At 40.7% G+C, this 21,745-nt stretch overlaps 2 protein-coding genes across 3 annotated transcripts; both read left to right on the top strand.

Moving 5' to 3' along the window:
- The first annotated feature begins 154 nt into the window (after positions 1 to 154).
- c5h9orf85 (chromosome 5 C9orf85 homolog) lies at positions 155 to 4,482 on the top strand. The gene is made up of 4 exons (XM_030417600.1): positions 155 to 510; positions 779 to 885; positions 2,064 to 2,177; positions 3,910 to 4,482. Exons 1-4 carry the CDS (start codon positions 409 to 411, stop codon positions 4,157 to 4,159), a joined length of 573 nt encoding a protein of 190 aa, XP_030273460.1. The 5' UTR covers positions 155 to 408; the 3' UTR covers positions 4,160 to 4,482.
- Positions 4,483 to 9,794: 5,312 nt separating this feature from the next.
- gda (guanine deaminase) lies at positions 9,795 to 21,539 on the top strand. Of its 2 annotated transcripts, none has more exons than XM_030418324.1 (14): positions 9,795 to 10,003; positions 10,580 to 10,668; positions 11,618 to 11,789; positions 12,039 to 12,126; positions 14,613 to 14,718; positions 15,263 to 15,290; positions 15,418 to 15,525; positions 16,730 to 16,837; positions 16,931 to 17,028; positions 17,732 to 17,799; positions 18,340 to 18,486; positions 18,732 to 18,826; positions 18,925 to 18,952; positions 19,049 to 21,539. In XM_030418324.1, the coding sequence occupies exons 1-14, from the start codon at positions 9,875 to 9,877 to the stop codon at positions 19,123 to 19,125; spliced, it is 1,341 nt and encodes a 446-aa protein (XP_030274184.1). In that variant the 5' UTR covers positions 9,795 to 9,874; the 3' UTR covers positions 19,126 to 21,539. The 2 variants fall into 2 exon arrangements, with proteins under 2 accessions (XP_030274184.1, XP_030274183.1); XM_030418323.1 differs by having other exon boundaries at positions 9,796 to 10,003; positions 18,708 to 18,826.
- The last annotated feature ends 206 nt before the right edge of the window (positions 21,540 to 21,745 follow it).

Raw genomic sequence — 21,745 nt, 5'->3', positions numbered from 1 at the left:
CAAACGGTGGGCGGTACCCGTAGACGCCGCAGAGTGGTGACCTAATGTTTTGACTGACGTTTGGGAGAACCAATCGGAGATTACTATTGCGAGGCACAGTCAAATCGGCATCGACCGATGTGTTTCTAACGCCCACTCAAGTGACGTAATTGAGCTATATCTTTTTTTACTTAGCGCATTTGTTAAATTTTAAAACACGTTAATATTTTTTTTATGTTTTCTCCCAACGAACAAGTATTTTACTTAATTTATTTTAACCAGTTCCGAGACAAGGAAAAGCTTTCGCGTTTCGACGTCAATTACGTTTCAGGACGTTGCTCGTACTCCTTCCGGGTTAGTGCCCTCTCTCTGGCGTGGTTTTTGGATTTGCGCACTAACATAACATGTGTAACTAGAATTTAAGATAAAATGAGCTCTCAGAAAGGTAATGTGTCTCGGTCGCGAGGCCAGAAGCATCAAAACGCCTTTGCCTTCAAAAACGACAAGTACGGAGCGACTGTCCAAGTGAAGGTAGGTGAACCCAGGAGTAATATTACCTAGCTTGAACTGCTACTGAGCTCAGCTGAAGGGAACCTACTTAAAACTTTTGAAATAACATAACATTGTATTATTTTAGACTTAACAATGAGCTCTAATGTAGAAACAAGGTTGCAGTTATCTTTTGTCGGGCAGTAGCAGTAATATTGTAACACTATTGTTGTAGCATTGTGTATAAATGTAAAACAATGAAGTTAACCCATGTTTTAATATGAGTATCTCTGCTTGTTTGGTGTTGTAGAAAGCAAAATCAAAGACCCATGATGGGCTCTGTCAACACTGTAAGGGTGTTCTTGAATGGAAAGTGAAGTACAACAAATACAAGACACTAACGCAGCCCAAAAAATGGTGAGTAAACATGGATACATCACAAATACATTTCGTCACAGAAAAGTATCTGCATGCTTCAACTGCTCGTGACTGCCCACATCTCAACTGATTGGATCTGCAAGTAATTGTTGAGGAAGCGATCAGTGAGTAATTGACAAATCAAGAGAAATAACATTGATTATTATTATACACAACACAAAACACTTATAGGCTGCGTGTGACTCACAACCAAGATCATCTTCTTTCCTACAGGGAGATGTTTAGCTTCTGATCAGGCTACACAAGAAATGATCAGGCATCACTTTAAGATCCAAAAGTCTCTCACACTGAGAGGCGGACTTTAACTTAAAGGAGCCCTTTGAAATTTAAAGCAGACTGTGGGAGGGATGTGTCTGTATTAGCAGACCAGATGGCAAGTTATGCTGCGTTCCAGCCTACGTCAAAGGTTGGAATTTCCTAGTTGACAATTGCCACTTCTGACCTCCCATGTCTCAGTTGCACCCTGCCAAAAGCTAGCGAGAATCTTGTCTGATCATTTCAAAATGATGTGTCTTTGTGTACCAAAATAATTGCACCCTCAGCAGTGCAGTATCCTTGTATAAATACATACAATAGAGGAGGGAGAGCGACATGAGATAACCGATGCCATTACACAATCTATTTTACTGTCGTTTTATACCTGGAAATAATTCATTTACCTAATACAAATACTGTAGTCAGATTCAGATTCATGATTTATTGTCCCCGATGGAAAATTAATTTTCACAGTTCTGTTCCAGACAAAGACACCAGCACACGTGCAGCACCAGAAAAAATACATACATGCATATACAGATAAACAAAAACCACTACATCTGCCGCCTGCTGTTTAGAGCTGTAATGGCAGAGGGGATGAAGCTTTTGCAGAAGCAGGTTGTTCTGCAGGACAGTTCGACCAGAGGGGAGGAGGGTAAAGTATGCATGTAATGGGTGGTGGGGGTCATCAGGAAAACTCCTGATGTGCTGCATATGTTTGGTTATCTCCTGCTAGCAAGAGCCAGACTCACTCAGTTTGCAGGTGTGTCACACACACAAGTGCAGTAATGTCTTTTGGATGTGTTATTTACATTGTAATTATTGATTTGACAAAAGCCAAGAGAGCTGAGTGTTTCAGTTGATTCTAATGGAATCTGATCATACATGTTTTCTTCTTTCAGTGTCAAGTGTTCTCAAAAGACTGTGAAGGATGCGTATCACATTATTTGTAAGCCCTGCGCTCTTCAACTAGAAATCTGTTGCAAGTGTGGGAAGAAAGAAGATATCGTTATTCCGTGAGTGGCCCTTTTTTGTTTTTTATGGTGTGTGTGTTTGTCTTTGTGTGCAGAATCCCTAAACAGGATTAAGAAGAAGAACTGTCTTATTATTCCCTCCTGGGGAAATTCAGTTTTTACACTCCTTATTTTTATACACACAGGACATCAATCAGCCTCAACATTAAAAACACTTACAAAGCACCCTGCCACACCACAAAAACCTGCTCAGGAATGGCTGAATGAACGTGACAAAGAGCTCAAAACAGTAGCCCTTTTTAGATAGAAAAGGCGGCACATTTGCTCCAAGGTAAGGGCAGCAATGTGGAGACTCATTGGAGTTTAGAACTGGGGTCTTAGCGGGGGGCTTTTAATTTGAAAGTAGCGACCGTTCCTAGCTTACCGCTACAACAACAAGCTGACAACGAAGACAGCTACAGAGACCGAGGAGACGCTAGCATCTCCTGGATCTCAGCGGCTGTCCAGTTGTTCATCTTAATGTCTGCAGATGAAGTGATAGACTGACTGTGGGTCGCACAACAGTGCAGGTCATCCACACCTCCGCCCATCTTATGCAGGGGCCAGCACATTGACGCCTCGGATTTAGATAGCAGGCGAGACGGAAATAAGTGTACCCTCCCAGGCGGCAAATCGGTGGACCAAAACAGACCCCCAATTTGCCGGCCTCTGTCTAAAACCGCGGACCTAGCTGCCAAAAAGAAGGGGAAATTGGCGGCTTGCTGCCCTGTCTAAAAACAGCTGAACTCCACAAACATTTTTTTTGTCAGACACCCACAAAGGTCCCATATCCATGCTGGGTACTGTGCCATGTCCAATCCAAGATAGGGCCTCCAACAATCAGATTTGTTTCAGCATGTTCAGTGTATGCTTGATTGGACTGAGATCTGGGGAATCTGCAGCCCCGGTTGCCACTTTGAGCTCTTTGTCAGGTTCTTCGTACAATTCCTGAGCAGTTTTTGCAGTGTTGCAGGGCCCATTGTCCGACTGGGTGTCCAATGCCATAGGGATACTTGGTCTTCAAGGTTGTTGGAGTGAGTGGTTCATGATAAGTGGCATCCACCTGAATGCCAGGACCCATTGTTTCCTAGCATTCATTGCATTTTAATGAGATAATCATTGTTATTCACTTCACCTGTCAGTGGTTTTAATGTTGTGGCTGATCACTTTAGATACGCATTAGTTGTTGAGAGCTGCCAGAGTTAATGCAGCTGCCACAACGTCTGCAATCCAAGCAGTTGATGACTAAGATATCATATTGTGCTCTGCCTTTACATAAATGATACATTTTTCTGCTTACCATGGCTATTTAAAAGACAATTTTATGACTTTCTTGCCCTTACGGCCATTTGTATCATGTGTTCGCACATTGTATATGAAGTAAATGATTTCTAGGAAATGTGGCTCTTTAACTGGAGGCAGGATCGTTTCATGAGGTCAATATTTGTATTTTCCCTCACTGGCAAGCATGTACTTTAAATTCTACTATAAGTGTGCCATCTTGTGGACAGTAAGATGCATTACAGCTGATTTACAAAAATCCCAAATCATCTCATCGACAGCATTTTAGCCTCTGTCAACATTACAGCATCCATTTACTCGTGTATAATTTAATCTATTACTTTGACAAGATTATGAAATTCAAAATGAAGCGTGCAGGATTTTTCTTTTGCTCTTGTTGTACTACAACAAAACAGAAGTTGACACCGCCTTTTGATTTACTTCCATTGTGTAGAGTAAACTCTGAAGGGGACAAGAAAGACCAAGAGGATGACGGTGAACAGAGAAAGAAAGGACCTAGACGAGGAAAGAAGGACATGGATGACTCGGACAATGATGATGATGATGATGATGACGACCTAAGTGACCTTGGCGATGATGATGATGATGAGGGAGAGGATTCCGATAATGGCTCAGAACAAAAGAAGACACAGAAGAAGTCTGATGTGCTTCCAGATGTATCTCGAGTCAATGTTAAAGACTGACAACAGTGATTCTGTTGTACCAAATGGACTCTTTTTAGTTTTCATACATGCAAAACAAGTTTTCTAATTGAAACACAGTAGAGTTTGAGATGTGACCATAATCAGATTTACTAATGCAGTTGGCAGTCGATTAGTCATAAGCCACCAGATGATTCACAAAGTTTAAAGATTGCTGTGTTTCTTTCTTTTTTACTGGACCATAAATACTGTGATTCACGATGAATGGACTGTACAGCGCACATTCACAAACAGTGCCAACTGGATATATTTGAATGTACTTCAATAAAAACATGTACATTCTGTACATAAATTCATTCATCCAAGTTCCCAGTTCCATTGACTATAAATGAACTAATAGAGGGCTTGAATATGAGCAGAACTAAAAGCAGAAGTAGAGGCGATGCAAAGTTGTCAGGAACTGACTATTGACCTGATGCACATTCATATCTTATGTTTACACTCGGTTACCAGTTTATTAGCCATACCTAACTAAAGGTAATGTAGTATAATAGAATAGGCCTGTGATAATTCTACCCTTGTGAAGGCTGTTATTTTGAGTGAGAACAGGAATAATCAAAAAAACAAAGACAACAAAGAAAAGCAAAGAGAGAGAGAGAGAGAAAAGCACATCCAGGAATTAAAGGTAAAACAGTCATGACTGAATTGAAAACAAAGAATAGAGAAGAACCGAAGTATATAAAGACCAGTGCAGCAAGATGCTTCACAATAGACACGGTGCGCTAGTCTTAATGCTGAGCAAACTTTAGTACAGGGTCCCAGATCTTATCAAACACATCGCCTCTGTCTTCATAAAATCTTAGTATTTTCAAATATTTTTGTGGCACAGAGAAGCCTCCAAATATCTACTCAATCACAGGATGGCGTTAGATTATTGATTGTCCCTACTATTTTTTAAGTGAGCTCCATTGGTAGTGCTGCCTGTCTGGGATAGAATTAAAAAACACAGTTGAAATCTGACAGACTTCTTTTTTAGCCCGTTCACGTTTACTAATGTCATTGGTATGGAGTTTAAAGTTCCAGTAACTGTTATATACCTTACCATTCAGGTCAGAAGTCATTAGAGGGTGGATTTTTATCAGGATTGCAACATCCCTTGTTATTGTGCCAAGGTTTAGCTGATAGATCTGGGATGCCCATGAAGGAAAGGTTTGTTTTGCTGCAGTTTTTAAAATTGTGTTTCCTGGACAAAACAAATATGAACTTTGAGCGTGTGTAGGTGTGCATACACGTTTCCTCTTTTTAATGGACTGTTCATCCCCTCACATTCTAGCTGATTAGTTAAACTTCACCATTGCTGTACTTAACATGTAAAGGTGGCAAAAGTACACACAGTGTTTGCTCAAGTAGAGATAAGTACAGATACTTCTGTCAATAAAGACTGGTACAATTAGAAGCGCTGACTCAACTTCTTTACTCAAGTAAAAGTTAGAAAGTACAGGCTCTGAAATGTACTCAAAGTATAAAAGTAAAAAGTTGTGGAAAGCTAACTGAACCTCATGTCATATTAATATACATATATATTCATTCAAAGGCTATTAAAATTAAAGGTAGAATTTGTCCCAGCTGTCTGTAAACGCACCAGAAAGATGGTTAAAAAATGTGAATCTCTTTATGACTCTGTCTCTCTGATGGGATGAAATCAATCTTGCAATGTTGGGAGGGCGGCGTGCTACGATGCAAAATAGAAATAATACATAATTCCCCTCAAATACAGTAAAACTGAAGTGACGAGCCTGAATTGAAATTTTAGGTAGTAGAAAGTACAGATATTTGTGTTGAAATTGTAGGGAGTCAGAGGAAAAACGTTGTCAGAAAAATAAGTACAGGTACCTGAAAAATCTACGTAAGTACAGTAATGAAGTCCTTGTACTTTGTTACTTTCCTCTGTGTATTAGTTAGCATATATAAGACCATCTGCCTGAAAGAAACCTTTTGCATGAACCTTCGTGGCAACACGAGCAATAACGTAAGCAAAAGGATTTGCAGAAAAAACATTCGAAGGAATAGAGACAAAAAAAGAACACCTTGTGACACAGAACAAAACCACAGAGCAGAGCTTAGCAAAGGCCAGGACTACCCTGGATGACTACCCACTTCCCTCTAAGTAAGGGAGACACCCTCCACTCCACAAGTGAACAGTGGATTGTGCTGTCTTTATTGTGTTACAATGATACGTGTCGAAATATTAAGTCCACTGTATTTATGCCAATGAGGGCAGATTAGATGTCCTCTGTCCTCCATCTAGACTTTCTATCTCCATCTCTAGAATAAAAAATATTGAAATACAGTAAGAAATATCAATACATTTAGCTTTTTCTTAGAAAGGCTTAAAAATGTTCACTGCCATAAAATTATCACACAAAAGTTCAAATTTTTCTGCATTATTTGCAGCCTTTCGCACTTCCCGTCTCTGATTAACCTGCAGTTACACGGAACAGCGTGCTTTCGTTCACACTGATGTCATCTAAAGTGAGCGTTTGTTGTCATTCATCATGTGGGGCTGATAAATTTAAAAGAATGTGGCAATATTTCGAATCTCAGTTCCTCATTCAGACGTCATGACGTATAGGTGGATGCATCACTGAGCTCACAGGATTCCCATTTATTTATGTGGTTCTCACATGGCTTTGTACGGCTCAGAGACTCATGACTAATGACACAGGGTTAATGAACTGTCTCCTGGGTAACTTAACCTTCAAGTCCAGTGGTTCTCAAAGCGAGGTCCAGAGGGGATTCCTGGGGATCCCCAGAAAGGTACAGTTAGTCAAGTCATGTCAATTTTATTTATATTGCCCAAAATCACAGTGGCAGTGGCCATAAAATCTGTACAGTGAACACCACCCTTTGCCCTTAGACCCTTGTTTTGAGAATTAAAAAACTTCCCAGATAAAACCCTTGTAGCAGGGAAAAGGAAAATGGAGGACACCTCAGGAAGAGTCACAGAAGAGGTATCCCTCTCCCAGGACGGACATGAATGCAGTAAATTTAGAGTATACAGATTATAATGATAAAATATCTGATCCAAGTTGATTATATTGTATTACTGATATTCTGGGTTGTTTTATTGATTGTACAGGATAGGCAAAAATAAGCCTTGGCTTCAGCCTATTCCTTTTTCGGTTACCGAAGTTTGTTTAAAATTTTGTTGTGAGAAAATGTTTAGTGGAAGCATGTATGGTAATATTTTGTCAGTTGATGGCACATAATTTAAGTATTGTATATTGTAACTGAAATAAAACTATTCATTCAATTATTGTTACGGCCTCCTTAGACAAATTAAACACAGGGCTCAAAGGGGGTTGGAGGATGTAACATATTAAGGACGCCGCACGTGATGTAAACAATTGAGCAAGCTTCATGAAGCAGTTCTAAAAGGGAAACCCCAAGAACAAACAAAAGAAGGCTGAAGATCCCAGTCAAAAAGAACAAAACTACCTAAACTACCTAAAGGAAAACTAAACCTAAAACAAAAGAGACAAAATAACTGAACTACCGGTAATCTCCAGCCCAAAAAGGAATACAACAAACTAAGTCAACAGAACCCCAGCACCTAAAGTGCATGGAGGTTTTGACCCAATCCTTTTGGAACAATGGATCAAAGGGCGAGGAGAGGACCCTCCTCACAAGTGTGCTGCTGCTGTGTGGGATCTTTCTCCACTCCAGAGCACCAATTACCCTCAGGTGTGCTCAGGTAGAGAGGGAAGAGGGTGCTATGAGCAAACCAACAGAGAGAGGGAGACACAGCAGAACACACACCAGAGCACACGTAACAGTGATCTAACATACATTGAAGAAATGTGCACACTGGGAGTAGGACTGAGCAGGCTAAGGCGTCGGTGGTGCCTAAGTCATACAACATGTTCTCCACCATGGTGACCTAGAAGAGGACAGGCCACATGGGATAATTAGCAGGAAAATAACAGATTTTGCTGTAAAACAAAAGAAATGTGCAGATGTTAGATTATTGTAAAACACTGTCGTGAGCATTGTCGTAGCCTTTATGTTACCTTTTTTTTTTTTTTTTACCCCATCATACTGCAACTTGACGTACTGTTAGATTTTACCATGTTATCGCTCATATGTTCTGCCCAGTTCACATGTCTCTACTCCCTTTAGGACTGTCATGAGTTCAGATTTTCACTACACGATTATCCTGGCCAAAAGAATTCATGATAACGACAGTATCGCGATATCTACTGTGGGTGGCATGTCTCACTCTCGTCTGCCAACTCCGATGACATGATTTTGTGCAGCAGTAGTGGCCACACGCGTTGGCAGTTATTGCAGGAACGGAATCAGAAATGATATAAAAGGTGCTTGATTTTTAGCACGATATAATTTTTGCATTTTTTGATATCACGATTATCGTCAGTATCTGTATATCGTGACACCCCTAGCTCCATTATCACCCAATTATAAACAGTGACAAAAATACAGTCCCTCAAATTTGCACTGAACTTGCAAAATCCGCCTTCAGCTTCCATGCTGCTGCTGCTGCTGCCTAGAGCTCGTTACAGAGCACCCTTATAATGAATGCTCTGAGACCATTTTATGTGAGATTAAATCCATGGTTTGAATCCATTCAGCCTCAGTTTGAACCAGTTTTAACTGATTTTTCGTGTATCTTCTATGGACTTAATATTCGGCTTTATTTTGGTATTTGTATCCATATATGTTTTTTAATTGCAGCCTCCTAATATCTCTTAATATTTCGTATCTTTTATTACATTTTGACAGTCACTTGACGTCATTGTGAAGAGGGTTCGCCGTCATTGATCTTGAAGGTTGAATAAAGCTAATATATTTGCATGGTTATAACCAATATATTACCTGGACATTACCTCTCTCTTCTCCAACTGGCAACATGTTATCACCTACAACTACGCCCAAATGACCTTGGCTAGAGGGATGTTGAAATGTAAAGTGATGTCAGTAAATGTTTAAGATGGAGTAACATCTCAAACACCATGACAACATTGGCCAAACATGGGTAAAGAGCACTGACAAAAAGGAAGCGCTCACACGCATGTGAGCCTATATGCGTCCTGGCACATGATGGGCCAAATTTATAGCCCTGTGACTTAAAATTCAAGTTCACTCTGTGTTTTTTTTTTTTTTTTTTACTCTTGTGCATGTTTGGAGAGAGACCTGCTGCTGTCACTCTTTAGAGACGGACAGTACAGAATGTCCTCTGATGGTGTCTATATTTAGGACGTGGAGTTTACGTGGAGATAGATAGATAGATAGATAGATAGATAGATAGATAGATAGATAGATAGAATAAAAAAAAAACATCTTGCACCAAAAATCTGATCATTTTACATTTACCTTGGAGAATTGGACAGTGTTTGCTTCTACCTCGCAGTTATATGGTCAGTGTGATGACTCAATAAACGGATACAGTTCAAAGGCGCGTATACAGTAGTTGTACCTGATTGATAACCATCCGCAAGTGGACTCGAACACAACTGGAAGAATTTTGGGGAGTCTGTGACAAGTTTGAAGTTGCATCGCGCCAGTATGCCCCATTAATCTCCCAGAGACACACACCCAGTCTTCTCATTGGCTGCGCATTTTGCAATCAGGTGGTGCCGTGCGTCACGGCGCATCTTGGGCGACCACAGGTCAAAAACCCAGCGCGCTGTTGCTGCCACAGGTATCTCACTGCTCGGATCCGACTGATCAACTGAAGGGATGGCCAACTCTAACGGATACACCGCAGAAATCATGCGCGTCTACAGGGGAACATGTATCCACTCGACCCAGCACACAGCGGTGGAGATCCTGGAAGATGCGCTCCTGGGAGTGGATGTGAAGGGGAAGGTTAGTCAGATTTCCAAAATATCTACAGCTTTTGCAGTTTTTGGTCGGATCTAGAAAACACACATGTGACCAATATATGCGTTTAGCTGTCATCCAGCCTAAACATTGATATATATTTATAGCAGGTAGAATGTGTGTTGCTCCTAAATTTGGTGCAAACGGGTTAGATTTGGAAGACTTCGTTTTAAAAGACGTCTTCCAAACGAAGAATGCGCAAATCTGTTACATAATGCCTTAATTGTGTCCTACAGTGAGCTGTTGCTGAGCAACTTTCACAATTAAGCCCACTCTCAGCTCTACGCAGACCTTAATGACAGTCTCAAGTAGCCACTTCAAAAACAAGTGGGATTAAAATTCACACGACATCCTTAAACCGTCCAGAGGAAAATAGATGCACGGCTATGTAAGAAGTAATGGTTTATCTATAAAGCTGGAGAGGTGTAACTGCGCCTCTCAAAGTACACATGTGCGATGTTTCCAGCCATCCCAGCAGCCTGCTCTCTTGCACAATGCAGACACTTTTTACGTAATCGCGAGAAGGTTTCTCCAGTAACTTGACTCATTTCCTCTCTGCAGATTGCTTTCATTGAAAAAGATTCGGAGCTTGACGGACTGTCTGAGAAATTTGGATTCAGTCCGTCTGAAATCACTCAGCTGGCACAACAGTAAGTCGACTATACGAACAAACACTGACTGAATTCCACTTTGCCTTAGTTTGACAGGGTTAGAAATCAGATAGACCCCGATGAGGTTTTCAGGTTAATTTTGTCCTCAAAGTCGACCACTTGGTGTTTGAGGCCTATTATTATTTTTCAATTATTACCACGAAGGAGAGATATCCTTTTTTGTGATCAGTTATTATCACGAAGGAGAGATATCCTATTATAAACAGAAAAAGACACATGCTCAGCCATTGTTTTTGTTTTTCGTTTGTCACTAAACAGGTTTGGGGCTATTCACGGTTTGCGATTTTTGTGGTAAACCGAATTTGCAGGCGACAGTTCTGGTCGGTGCTAAATAGGCTATCGCTTTATGGGAAGGCAATATGATCCGTGTTATATCCCTGACGTTATCCAGAGGCACGCCTCTCCAAAATCTCCTGCACTGCTTCTCGAATGTTATGCTATTCAATGTAATGGGATAGAAATAGGGCTTAGCGTTTTCTCTCCGTCATAGCTGCCCTTAGGATGTATGACAATCTTCAGGACCAGCATATCGTGCCTTGAAGACGTGCGCACTTTCAAAGTGACGCGCAATTACACACGCGTTCGGACTGGATTGTTAATTTCAATCACATACCACCAGCAGAAACACTCTCGCAAATGAACACAGACTTTTTTTTTTTTTCTTTTCGTACTCATCCAACTGGTCGGCTATAACTTAAAGTTTATACAGTGGAAAACAGAATCAAATGACTTTAATAAGTCAGAGAGTAACAGTGTGTTTGGTGACACTGGTTGGCAGATATGAACAAAAACTCTTCTTTGCATCAGCAATCATATCATATTTATTGAACTTGAACCTTAAACATGAGCATACATCTTTGAATCATTTGTTGCATGGGCCATGAAAACAAAACGTGTATGTTTGAAGCCTGTTTTTGCCTCACCGCAGTGAGTTTTTCATGCCGGGAATGGTGGACACCCACATCCATGCATCCCAGTACAGCTACGCTGGCACAGCCTTGGACATGCCCTTAATGCAGTGGCTTTGTACCTACACCTTCCCTGTGGAGTCTCGGTTCAAGGATCTGGAGTTTGCCCAACGGGTCTACACTAAGGTGGTGGTAAGTATCCTGCCACCTTAAAATAAATGGCCATCAAAATACTATGCATCAGTCACAAGCTGTGCCCTGAGATGTAAAGCTATAAGAGTGATGTGTTTGATGTGCTGCATGAGGTCTCTTCTCTTGTCACACAGCCTGTGATTTGAGAAGGGTGTGACCATTTAAGTGGCTGAACAACATATAGAAAAGAGAAAAAAAAAATGTAGGAATGTTGTCCTAATCCTGTAATATGAATCCTGAACTTTACAGAAAAGGACCCTGAGAAACGGAACCACCACTGCATGTTACCATGCTACTATACACACGGATGCCACTCTCCTGTTGGGCCAGATTGCAAGTAAGATGTGCTACTCTACACTAAAACACACACACACACACACACACACACACACACACACACACACACACATTTTGACCTAAATCTTGTTTATTTTTAAGCATTGGCCCTCTTCAGTGTTTTCTAACTGTAATATGGACAGAGGAATGGAGAGTTAGTGCTCAAGTTTGTCCTCTTGTGAGTCAACACATGACACTATAGATTATCCTGTCCGCAGTTTGAAAGGATCACCAGAGCAGTAGGTGACCTGTTGGTGGTTTTGAGGTTGTCATTTCACACAGACTTTACAATTTGCTTGTTAAATCTGGGAGTCTGTGGTGGGTTCTGCCCCTATGATGAATGCAGAGGCTACTGTGAACAAATGTGAAAAATTCTCGTAATGTAAATCTATTAACGCAGCCAGGTTTTAGTCAAAACTCATAAAGAAAGAGTCAACACTGCCTAGTCTGACATATTTAGCCTGTACAATCACTGTCGAGAGCACAGTGGCTGTTTAAACTGTGATAATGGATCCAGAGGCCATGTTTGATTGTGAATACTTAATCCATCAAATTAAGCCCAGTGACTGGAAGGATGTAGCTTTCAGAAAAGTTGCACTGACCTTTATTCCACCATGATGCTTTTATCTTCAAGGTGTCATGTTATATAATAGAAATGAGAACTGGTTCTGGCAGCTTTACACAGCTATTTTGTGTTATCAGGTACACTGAGCCCTCACCTTCGACCTGTTCTGAGCAGCTGTTTCAAACCTTCTGTCAGTCATTGCAAGTGTGTTTGTGTGTGTGTGTGTGTGTGTGTGTGTTTGCTCAGGCATGTTTGAACATTCACAGCAAAATTTTACCTTCATTGCCTCTTCTGTCATGTAGCAAAAGAAAAAAAAAAATAGTTTCAATGACTGTGTGCTGTATTTTCTCAGGCAAGAGGCTTGTAAACTCCAAAGTTCAAGGTCCCATGGGCATCCGATATAAACGCACATGTTCTGCCTGATTTGACTGGAAATGTTTGGACACAGTCGCACAAAGCTTCTTCAGAAAACTGTTCTACAGCATGAATTACCAGTCTAGCAAAGATGTCCGCTAGGCCCAAGCCTCAGTGTGTGCCGATCAATTGGTTCATAAAACAAATGAATTAAAACAGCATTTCTAAGATTAGCCCCCAAAGAAGCATGGTAAGAACCAGATTAACAATGGTAGCTTCACCATTATTGAGTTATTTGTTGTGGAGGACTGATCTGTCATTATTTCTGATTATGCATAGAAATCCGCCTCAGTAACTGATTAGAACTTTGCACTGATTTAAATCTCTTAGTTTTGTTGCACTTTATAAAGGCTCCACCAATTTACACAATAAAGTGTGTTTCCAGGACTTTGGGTGTACTACTGGGGATGTGGGTAAGTAGTGATGTAAGCACCGGGTTTTAAAGAGCACACAACTGTTGGAGCGTCGCAGCTTGCATTGCATTGTAGTTAAAAAAGAACCAATGCAAATCAATACAGCACAGCCAGAGATATCACCCTTCTCGTATTCACGCATTCTTCTTCCTGGCGCCTACATTACCTGCGATGCGACTGTGTGATATCACTGATGGGAACTGATCAGATAACATGCAGTTTCATGTAGAGTCCCAAGAGACTTTATACTACTTTTTTTCCCATATGCACCAGAACTCTCAAAATTGTTTCAAAGTGTTTCCCTTTGGGGCAGGACAAGTTAGAGTGAGCTGTTACATCAGTCATTGTAACTGTCAGTTAATGTCTCACCAAAGATGTAGCCTACTATACTGACTAGTTAGTGACTTCTTATGTGATGTAATGTATGTGTGTCCGTGCGTGCAGTCAAACAATAGGACTGAGATTAGGGCTTGTGAGAGGCAGAGGGATTTGAGTCTGACCTGTCGAACTTGAAATGCTGTGACACGTTGACACGCACATGTGACAAGCGACATTTTGGAGATTGTTTGGTGCGAGTTGCACAAATACTTCTAACTCAATTTCAAATCATATTTTCTGCCCTTCATTTTCCCGTCAAGAGAAGTCCTTATGATATACTCAGTCATATCTGCGCCTGCTCATTTATATCAAACACTTCTCCGATACCTTGTTTGCATTTTAGTTACATGTTTTCATGGTGTGAATCGCATTGTGTTGAATTTCATACTCGGGCTGTGCTGTATGATAGAGCTGGACAATAGAATCAACCTTGGTGCGAGCTCACTGACTCAGGAAGGTGCAGTTGCTGACAAGAGTTTCTTACATAAGCCAAGAACATGCAGTCAAGCTTTTCTGAGGGAGAATCAGTGAAATTAGCCTACTTAATGGATTGGTAATGGCACAATAGCAAAACGGTGAGGACAAAAAACTGGGAAGACAGGTGAGCAGGAATTAGAAAAGTGACACCGAGACACTAGAGGGTACAACCACAACCAAAAACCAAAACCTTGGCAGTTTATTTATATTCTAGTTACCCATTCATCTCTTTTCTTGCAGATGACCTTGGACAGCGTGCCTTGGTGGGGAAGGTGTGTATGGACAGAAACAACCCTGCGAAGTATTACAAAGAGACGTGTCAGGAGTCTCAAGAGGAAACTTGTCGGTGGGTACCAGCTGTTTTACACAGTTTTAGCATTTATGCATGTGTCGGCTCTGGCTATTGCTGATTTCACTTGAGTGAGATCAAGAACTCAAGAAAAGAAAGTTGGGAAAAATCCCCAAAGTCAACAAAGTCAGTTAGACTTGATGTCTTCACTGTGTGTCAGAAAAGCGTCAGTTCTTCAGCACTCAAAACTACGATATCTCATCTAGTACCTTACAGATAGCGATAGATAGCAATAGATAGCATCAGATGTATTTCCATGATGTGTGTAACACTTAATCTTCAGGGAGTGTAGACAAGACCATCAACTGTACTATAGAATTTCCTCAACCGACATGTCTTAACTTCCCCTTCTTCTATTTGATTACCCTTTCGTCCATAAAACTATCAACATATCCATTTTACACGGACATATTTACAATCATGATACCATGCAGATGTAATTTGTATAGCTGTTTAATTTGCTGTTGAACATTTGGACCTTTTGAAACTTGTGAATGTGGCTGCCTCGAATGAATCGCAACAATTGTTTTGTTCCCTCAAGGTTCATCGCAGAGCTCCTGGACAAAAAGGTAAGACTCCTTAATATATCGAGCACAAAACTTCAAAGATGGATTAAAAAAATCATATGCAGGAGAAAAAAAATATATAGATTTTAAGATCCTCTCTGACTCCACTTGTTTTTGTTGGTTTTGGCAGTACCCTCTTGTGAAGCCAGTGGTGACCCCCCGCTTCGCTCCAACCTGCACAGGAGCTTTGCTGGGACAGCTGGGAGCGATCGCTAAGAATAACAACCTGCACATTCAGGTGAGCTCACTGTGGCAACCGAACCAGGCCATGTCCACAGGGGACTGTTGCCATAGAGACCGTGTAGCTTTGGCCCTGTGGGTTTTTTTGAACAATGGAATAAATACACAAACATGCAATTTTCAAGAGGTGAAAAATCTGACAGGGAAGAAACAGGTCTCACAGAACAGCATTTATCACAAGTTATCAGTTTTGATAACAGTTTTGACTTACCGCACGGCACCTCAGGCTCTATATATAGCAGGGGTTTTATACTCAAACGAGCTGGGTACATGTGTCTTTTAGGAGGGCCGGTACTACAAGAAAGCGCTGAAAATATAGTGTTATTATTATCATCAACAGAATAATACTTAAATGCAAACGCCATTTTGTATACATTTTTAAAAACCTTTCAACAGTTGGTGCAAGTTTTGTATAAATAACTTATTCAAAGTAAACCTTGCACTGTACTAACAAATGGATTCCCTGAATAGTTTGGTACTTTATTTCTTGGTAGCGCTTCTGCTGACAGGGCTGAGCCACATTTTGTCCTGAGGGAGGTCACAGTTGAAACCCTGAGTACAGCTTCAGTAAGCCTGGACCTTGATCGCGTTTACTGAAGTTCGGCTAGCTTTGCATGGTTGCGTTGTGCGCCGCAGAGTATGCGGTGAAACGTCAGGCTTTAACCCGTAACTGTTCATAAATGTCACTTGACTACTTGTTTGTCCGCTCTGCCACTGTGTTTGTTGTTAGAGATATATTGTTGAACAAGCTCTTTTTACCTGGGCATGGAATATCGGCCACTTGCAACATGCAATTCCTCAGAAACAGCCCTTCGGTGAATGGCTTTACCCACTTTGGTGATTCATTCACACAGCACATAACTTGCTTCAACCGCAGCATCAGCTTCCTTCTTAGCTTTACGGTAAAGACCTTGTTGAGACAACTGTTTTCTTTGTAGCTGCGTGACTCATGGTTTCCTCTCATCTCCCTGGTACGTATTGTTTTCTGTGTTTGAGTAATGACACTTGAAATTATGTTCCTTTAGAACGGATTACATTACAATTTTGACATCAGGTCATTGGCCAGATGGAGGAGGAGGGCAGGACGGAAATGGCCCGGGGGCCGGACCCCCTGATTTATAGAGATATTCATGTTCCCGCTTTTGTCAAAGGTAACACCCCAGATTCTCGGTTTAATGTCTTACGTGTGCTTTTACTTTCAGAGTCACATCAGTGAAAACGCTGAGGAAATTAAACTTGTGAAGGATCTGTTTCCTGAGTCCAAGTCTTACACAGACGTCTATCACAAGCACAACCTGCTCACTGACAAGGTGAGGACACAGTGACACACACAGGCAGACATTCTGTAGAAACATAGAAATGCTGATAGAAATGCTGATATTGTCTATGATGATGATTCACAGACAGTGATGGCCCATGGCTGCCACCTCACTGATGAAGAGTTGACCCTGTTCAGAGAAACAGGAACCTCTTTGTCTCACTGTCCCAATTCCAACATCTCGTAAGTATCAGGCTCTGTTTCTCAAGACCATTTGAAGATATAGAGACAATAAGACTGATTTTACAATTAAATAGATCTTAAACGTACTATAATTACCTCTTAACTGTCTCTTAAAGTTTAATACCGATGCCTCCACATGACCTAAATAGGGAACAAGACCTACATAGCTACTAATGGATACTTTACCTCATCACTCTTGTAGCAAAAAGATCTTGTAGCAGCCTTAAAGATGTAATGTTCTGCACTAAAATGTCTAAACACGACTGGACCTTCGTTGTGTTCACTCAAAGTATTAGTAGGTTTTATATGGTTGCCCATCATTAATTCCAGCATAGGGAAATCTGCAAACCAGATCAAATTTAAGGTGAATAAAATGTTATAAAAAATGTGTAGAAGTGTTTGAATGGGTGAATGTGACAAGTGTTTTAAATAGCTTTGAGCTGTCACGATCATTTGTGAACTCCACGGATCACTGCTTCAGTCAGGTTAACTAACAAGAGAAGTGACGAAGTGAGAAGTGAGCTAAACAGTAATGTTGGTAAATTGGTCCCAGTGAGAGCAGAGCGTGACTCTGTATTTATTCTCCAGAGGGTCTGGCTCTGTACAAGCTATTCATTAAGCTTGAATCTATTACTTGACAGAAAAATTAAATATATTCATTTTTTCCAGTTCTCTTATTGTATCCCTCTCTCCCTCTGCCCAGGTTGTGCAGTGGAGTGCTGAATGTCCGCAACGTCCTGAATCACAAAGTGAAACTGGGGCTGGGAACAGGTGAGAGCTGCCAGACCCCATACTGTATGACTACGTTTGTTACACTATGAGAAAGTTGCTTTTTGGAGCCAGCAGCCTAATAATATTTGTGTTTTTTAAAACTTTTGGATTAAGGAACATTTGCCAACCTGTGTCACATACCGTAGCTTTCAAGCAACTTGCGCTCGTACTTGCTGATAGTACCTCTTCCGACTCATCGCATGTGGAAAAACCCTGCCTCTTCTCTTCCTCAACCATTTTAATACAACAGGCAGATGAATCCTTTAACATCAGTCTAACCTGTTGTTAAACCAATATTCTGAATCCTGTAGATGTTGACACAACTGTCACGACTGCCTGGCGTGCGTTGTACGACTATGAATAGTGTTTTGAATTTGTGTGTACTTAATGCTGAACCTGTGCCTAAATTTCTTGAACGGAACTACGGTATAAGGATGCGAAAGGGATTTGAGTGTAAACTGACAGTAACGCATCATGTCGTATGTCTTCCTGCTTGTATTGATTTGAACAATTTGGTCTTTGTTTGCTGTCCTGTGGCAGACGTGGCGGGCGGCTACTCGGCCTCTATACTGGATGCTTTGAGGAGAGCTCTGGACTCATCCAAAATCTTGACCATTCAGGATCCAGGACACGAAACACTCACCTTTGAGGAGGCGTTCAGAATCGCCACACTGGGAGGAAGCCAAGGTAAGACACACAGCTGTCGCTCTGATCTGTCACTGTATAGAGGTTAGAATTGAAAAATCACGTTGTCTTCTCATTTTTCTTGCTAACGTCGCACTTCGGCAGAAATGCCTGATTCAGTCCATGAAGTCCCTGTGGGAAGTTATTTTTAATGATGACTGATTGCAATTTCACAAGAGGGTAGACACCACAACAGCTTCTTTTATGATGCGTTTCATCTGTAGCCTTGTCCCTGGATGACCAAACAGGGAACTTTGAGGTGGGCAAAGACTTCGATGCCCTGAGGGTGAATGTAACTGCTCCCGGGGGACCCATCGACCTGATCCAGAGTGATGGACCAAAGGTTGCCCTTAATCTATTCAACCACATTTACTCACAAATGAATAAAAGCAGAACATTTCATTCCAGTTTAAAGCTAATTTACGTACACTTTGATTTCAGATTCTTTTGGAGAAGTTCCTGAATTTGGGTACGTGTGAATTTCAATGTATTTGTCCAAACTTTTCAGACTCTAACATGCTGCTGATTTACTTCACAGTCATCTCTGTCACTTCGTCTTCGACAGGTGATGATCGGAACATAGTCGAGGTGTTTGTGGCTGGGAGGAAGGTGGTACCGTTCACAGAGCCAAAGCCAGAGTAAATGCCTCAGGGAGAGCCATCCTGAAGAGGATTCTTGGACAAGACAAGGCTGGACAAGATGAAGAGGAACTAAAATACATATCTATGAAATAGCTCAAGAATGATCAGCTGGGAAAAAAAAGCCCTATCACTGCACAGCTCTCCTTTGTTCCCTAAACCAGTGAGATGGAAATGAATCATAGCCATAAAGATTTTTACCGTGAAATCCGGAGGACAGAATAGATTACGTGTCATGCAGGACTGTGGTCAGCTGAGCTCGATCTGAAGCCCGCTCAGCCTGTTCTGTAACTCTTTAAGGCTGATTACTGAGCTTGAAAGCAGGAAATACAGAACTTGCAGTGAACATTGCAGTTTTGCATACTAAAACACAATCATGACCAGCTGGTCAAAGAGCTAGTTTTTTTTATGTTCTTTCTGTTCTTAAGGACTTTTTTTTAATGTGATTTACATAAACTGCTTAACTACCAATTATAATGTAAGTATGTTACATTTCATATTGCATATTTTCCATTGCATAGCACACATTACCTCAAGAAATTCTAACTGGACATTTGTCCATAAAGTCAAGTGGCATATTAGTGTAGCACCGTAGCTCGGTGTAGCTGCAGGGCCTGAACTGAGAACAACTTGACAATCTCACTGTCATGCTGTTGTAGCGAGAAAATGCTTCATGATCAAAAGACTGGGATCAACTTGAGTTCAGAGATATTGTAGTATTGTATTTTTCATTTTCTTTGTTTGTTTTTTTCCATTCAGTTTTTTTTTTTATTGTTTCAAAATGTTTAGTTCGAGTATAATTGTTATTAGTTTCAGTTTTTTTTTTAAATTAGAAATTCAGTCTTTGTATGATATTATCCACAGAGTTTGAATCTGTCCGTCTGTCTCCTGACACAACACAGGCGATAGTCCAGTAGGCTTTGTAGTCTCAACTGGGAGGTGGAAAAGCGACGAGTTCACAACTTAGTCTATTAAGTAAACAAAATACATTCACAAAATTCCAGCAAAGGATGTATTTTGACACCTGTTTTCCTTACTAAACAGACAAATACATCTGTCTAAATCCAAGATTTGAGCTCGATTGCCTTGTTAACTCATCAAAAACACACCAAAACTGTCTTGGTTTGTCTTCCCACAGTCACCTCTGGTTGTAGTCGAAATGAATCCTCAATCCAATAGGTTAAATGTGAAATAGCTCAAGAATAATCGGCTGGGGAAAAAAGCCCTATCACTGCACAGCTGTCCTTTGTTCCCTAAACCAGTGAGATGGAAATGAATCATAGCCATAAAGATTTTTACCGTGAAATCCGGAGGACAGAATAGATTACGTGTCATGCAGGACTGTGGTCAGCTGAGCTCGATCTGAAGCCCGATCAGCCTGTTCTGTAACTCTTTAAGGCTGATTACTGAGCTTGAATGCAGTAAAAATACAGAACTTGCAGTGAACATTGCAGTTTTGCATACTAAAACATAATCATGACCAATAGGTTAAATGTGAAAATATTCCAGTTGTAAACACGCTGTTTTTTACCTGGTGCTGTTGCCCGACCCTCTTTCACTCCGCTGCCGCTTCATGGCACTCCTGTCACCACGGCTGAGTGAGCTGCTGCTTGATAATAGCAGCAAGTTAGCAACTGCAGAGAGTACACTGAGCATCTTCGAATTCTGTCCATTTCCTGTGAATTACATCTTTAAGAAGTACACAATACATATTATGATACAATACAATCCAGTTTTGTCCAATTTCAATCAACATATGATGACAAATGACAAATATGGCCAAATTCCCCAAAAACTGAAACTAAAAACATTTTTGGGATATTTATCTGATATATTTTCTGTTCACTTAAAGGTTGTTTTTCTCACACCCAGTTTTGGTTAGAAGGTTAGGTTTAGTGAAGTTTAATACCATTTCTTGAATTATATGCTGTTCACTCCACTCAGGTGCTTTAAGTGAGAAAGGTACATAATTATATTACAGTATTTTATAGTTTCCTCTTGACTTGGTTTCATGTTCAGCCCTCAGTGTGATGAAACCAGGGACTCATGATAAAAACTTTAAGCGTCTTATTCCAGTTGTAGACCTTTTGTCTCCATGACTGAGGGGAAAGTGGAATTTTCCTTTGTATCTGCTGTTTTATTATCTAAATCCACTTTTACTACTGAGATGATTGATTTCAATAACAACCACTTTACCATTATAACTGTCTCACGAATGTTTGGAAATCAAGGGAAATGAAGTGGACTGATCTCTGTGTTTGTGTTTGTCTTGATAAGTATTTAAGACAAGTTTACTTTTTTACTGAAATGAAGCCGATTGTCATCACCGTATGACTTTAAATTGTGTATGTAAAAGTCGCTCTTTGTACTGATTTGTCTTATTATGGAAGCTTGAAATAAAGATTACCTCCAAGTCTGCTTTGGTTTTTTTATCCTCTTTATCTCTCATGTGCAGTCATTTAACAAGCAGCGACTGATCTTCATCAGTACGGATAACAAAACACCCACTGAACCTTCCAGCCCTCTCACAGGCCACTTTACAGCTTTATTTGTGTATCGTCTTCACCGCCTGGGCCACACAGCTGAGAATGTGAGGTGGCCACTGTCCTCTACTCCACTTCTGA

Source organism: Sparus aurata, chromosome 5 (assembly GCF_900880675.1).
Source record: "Sparus aurata chromosome 5, fSpaAur1.1, whole genome shotgun sequence".
Lineage (NCBI taxonomy): Eukaryota > Metazoa > Chordata > Actinopteri > Spariformes > Sparidae > Sparus > Sparus aurata.
The sequence above is the reverse complement of the archived record's forward strand: the minus strand, read 5'-3'. Positions and strand labels throughout refer to the sequence as shown.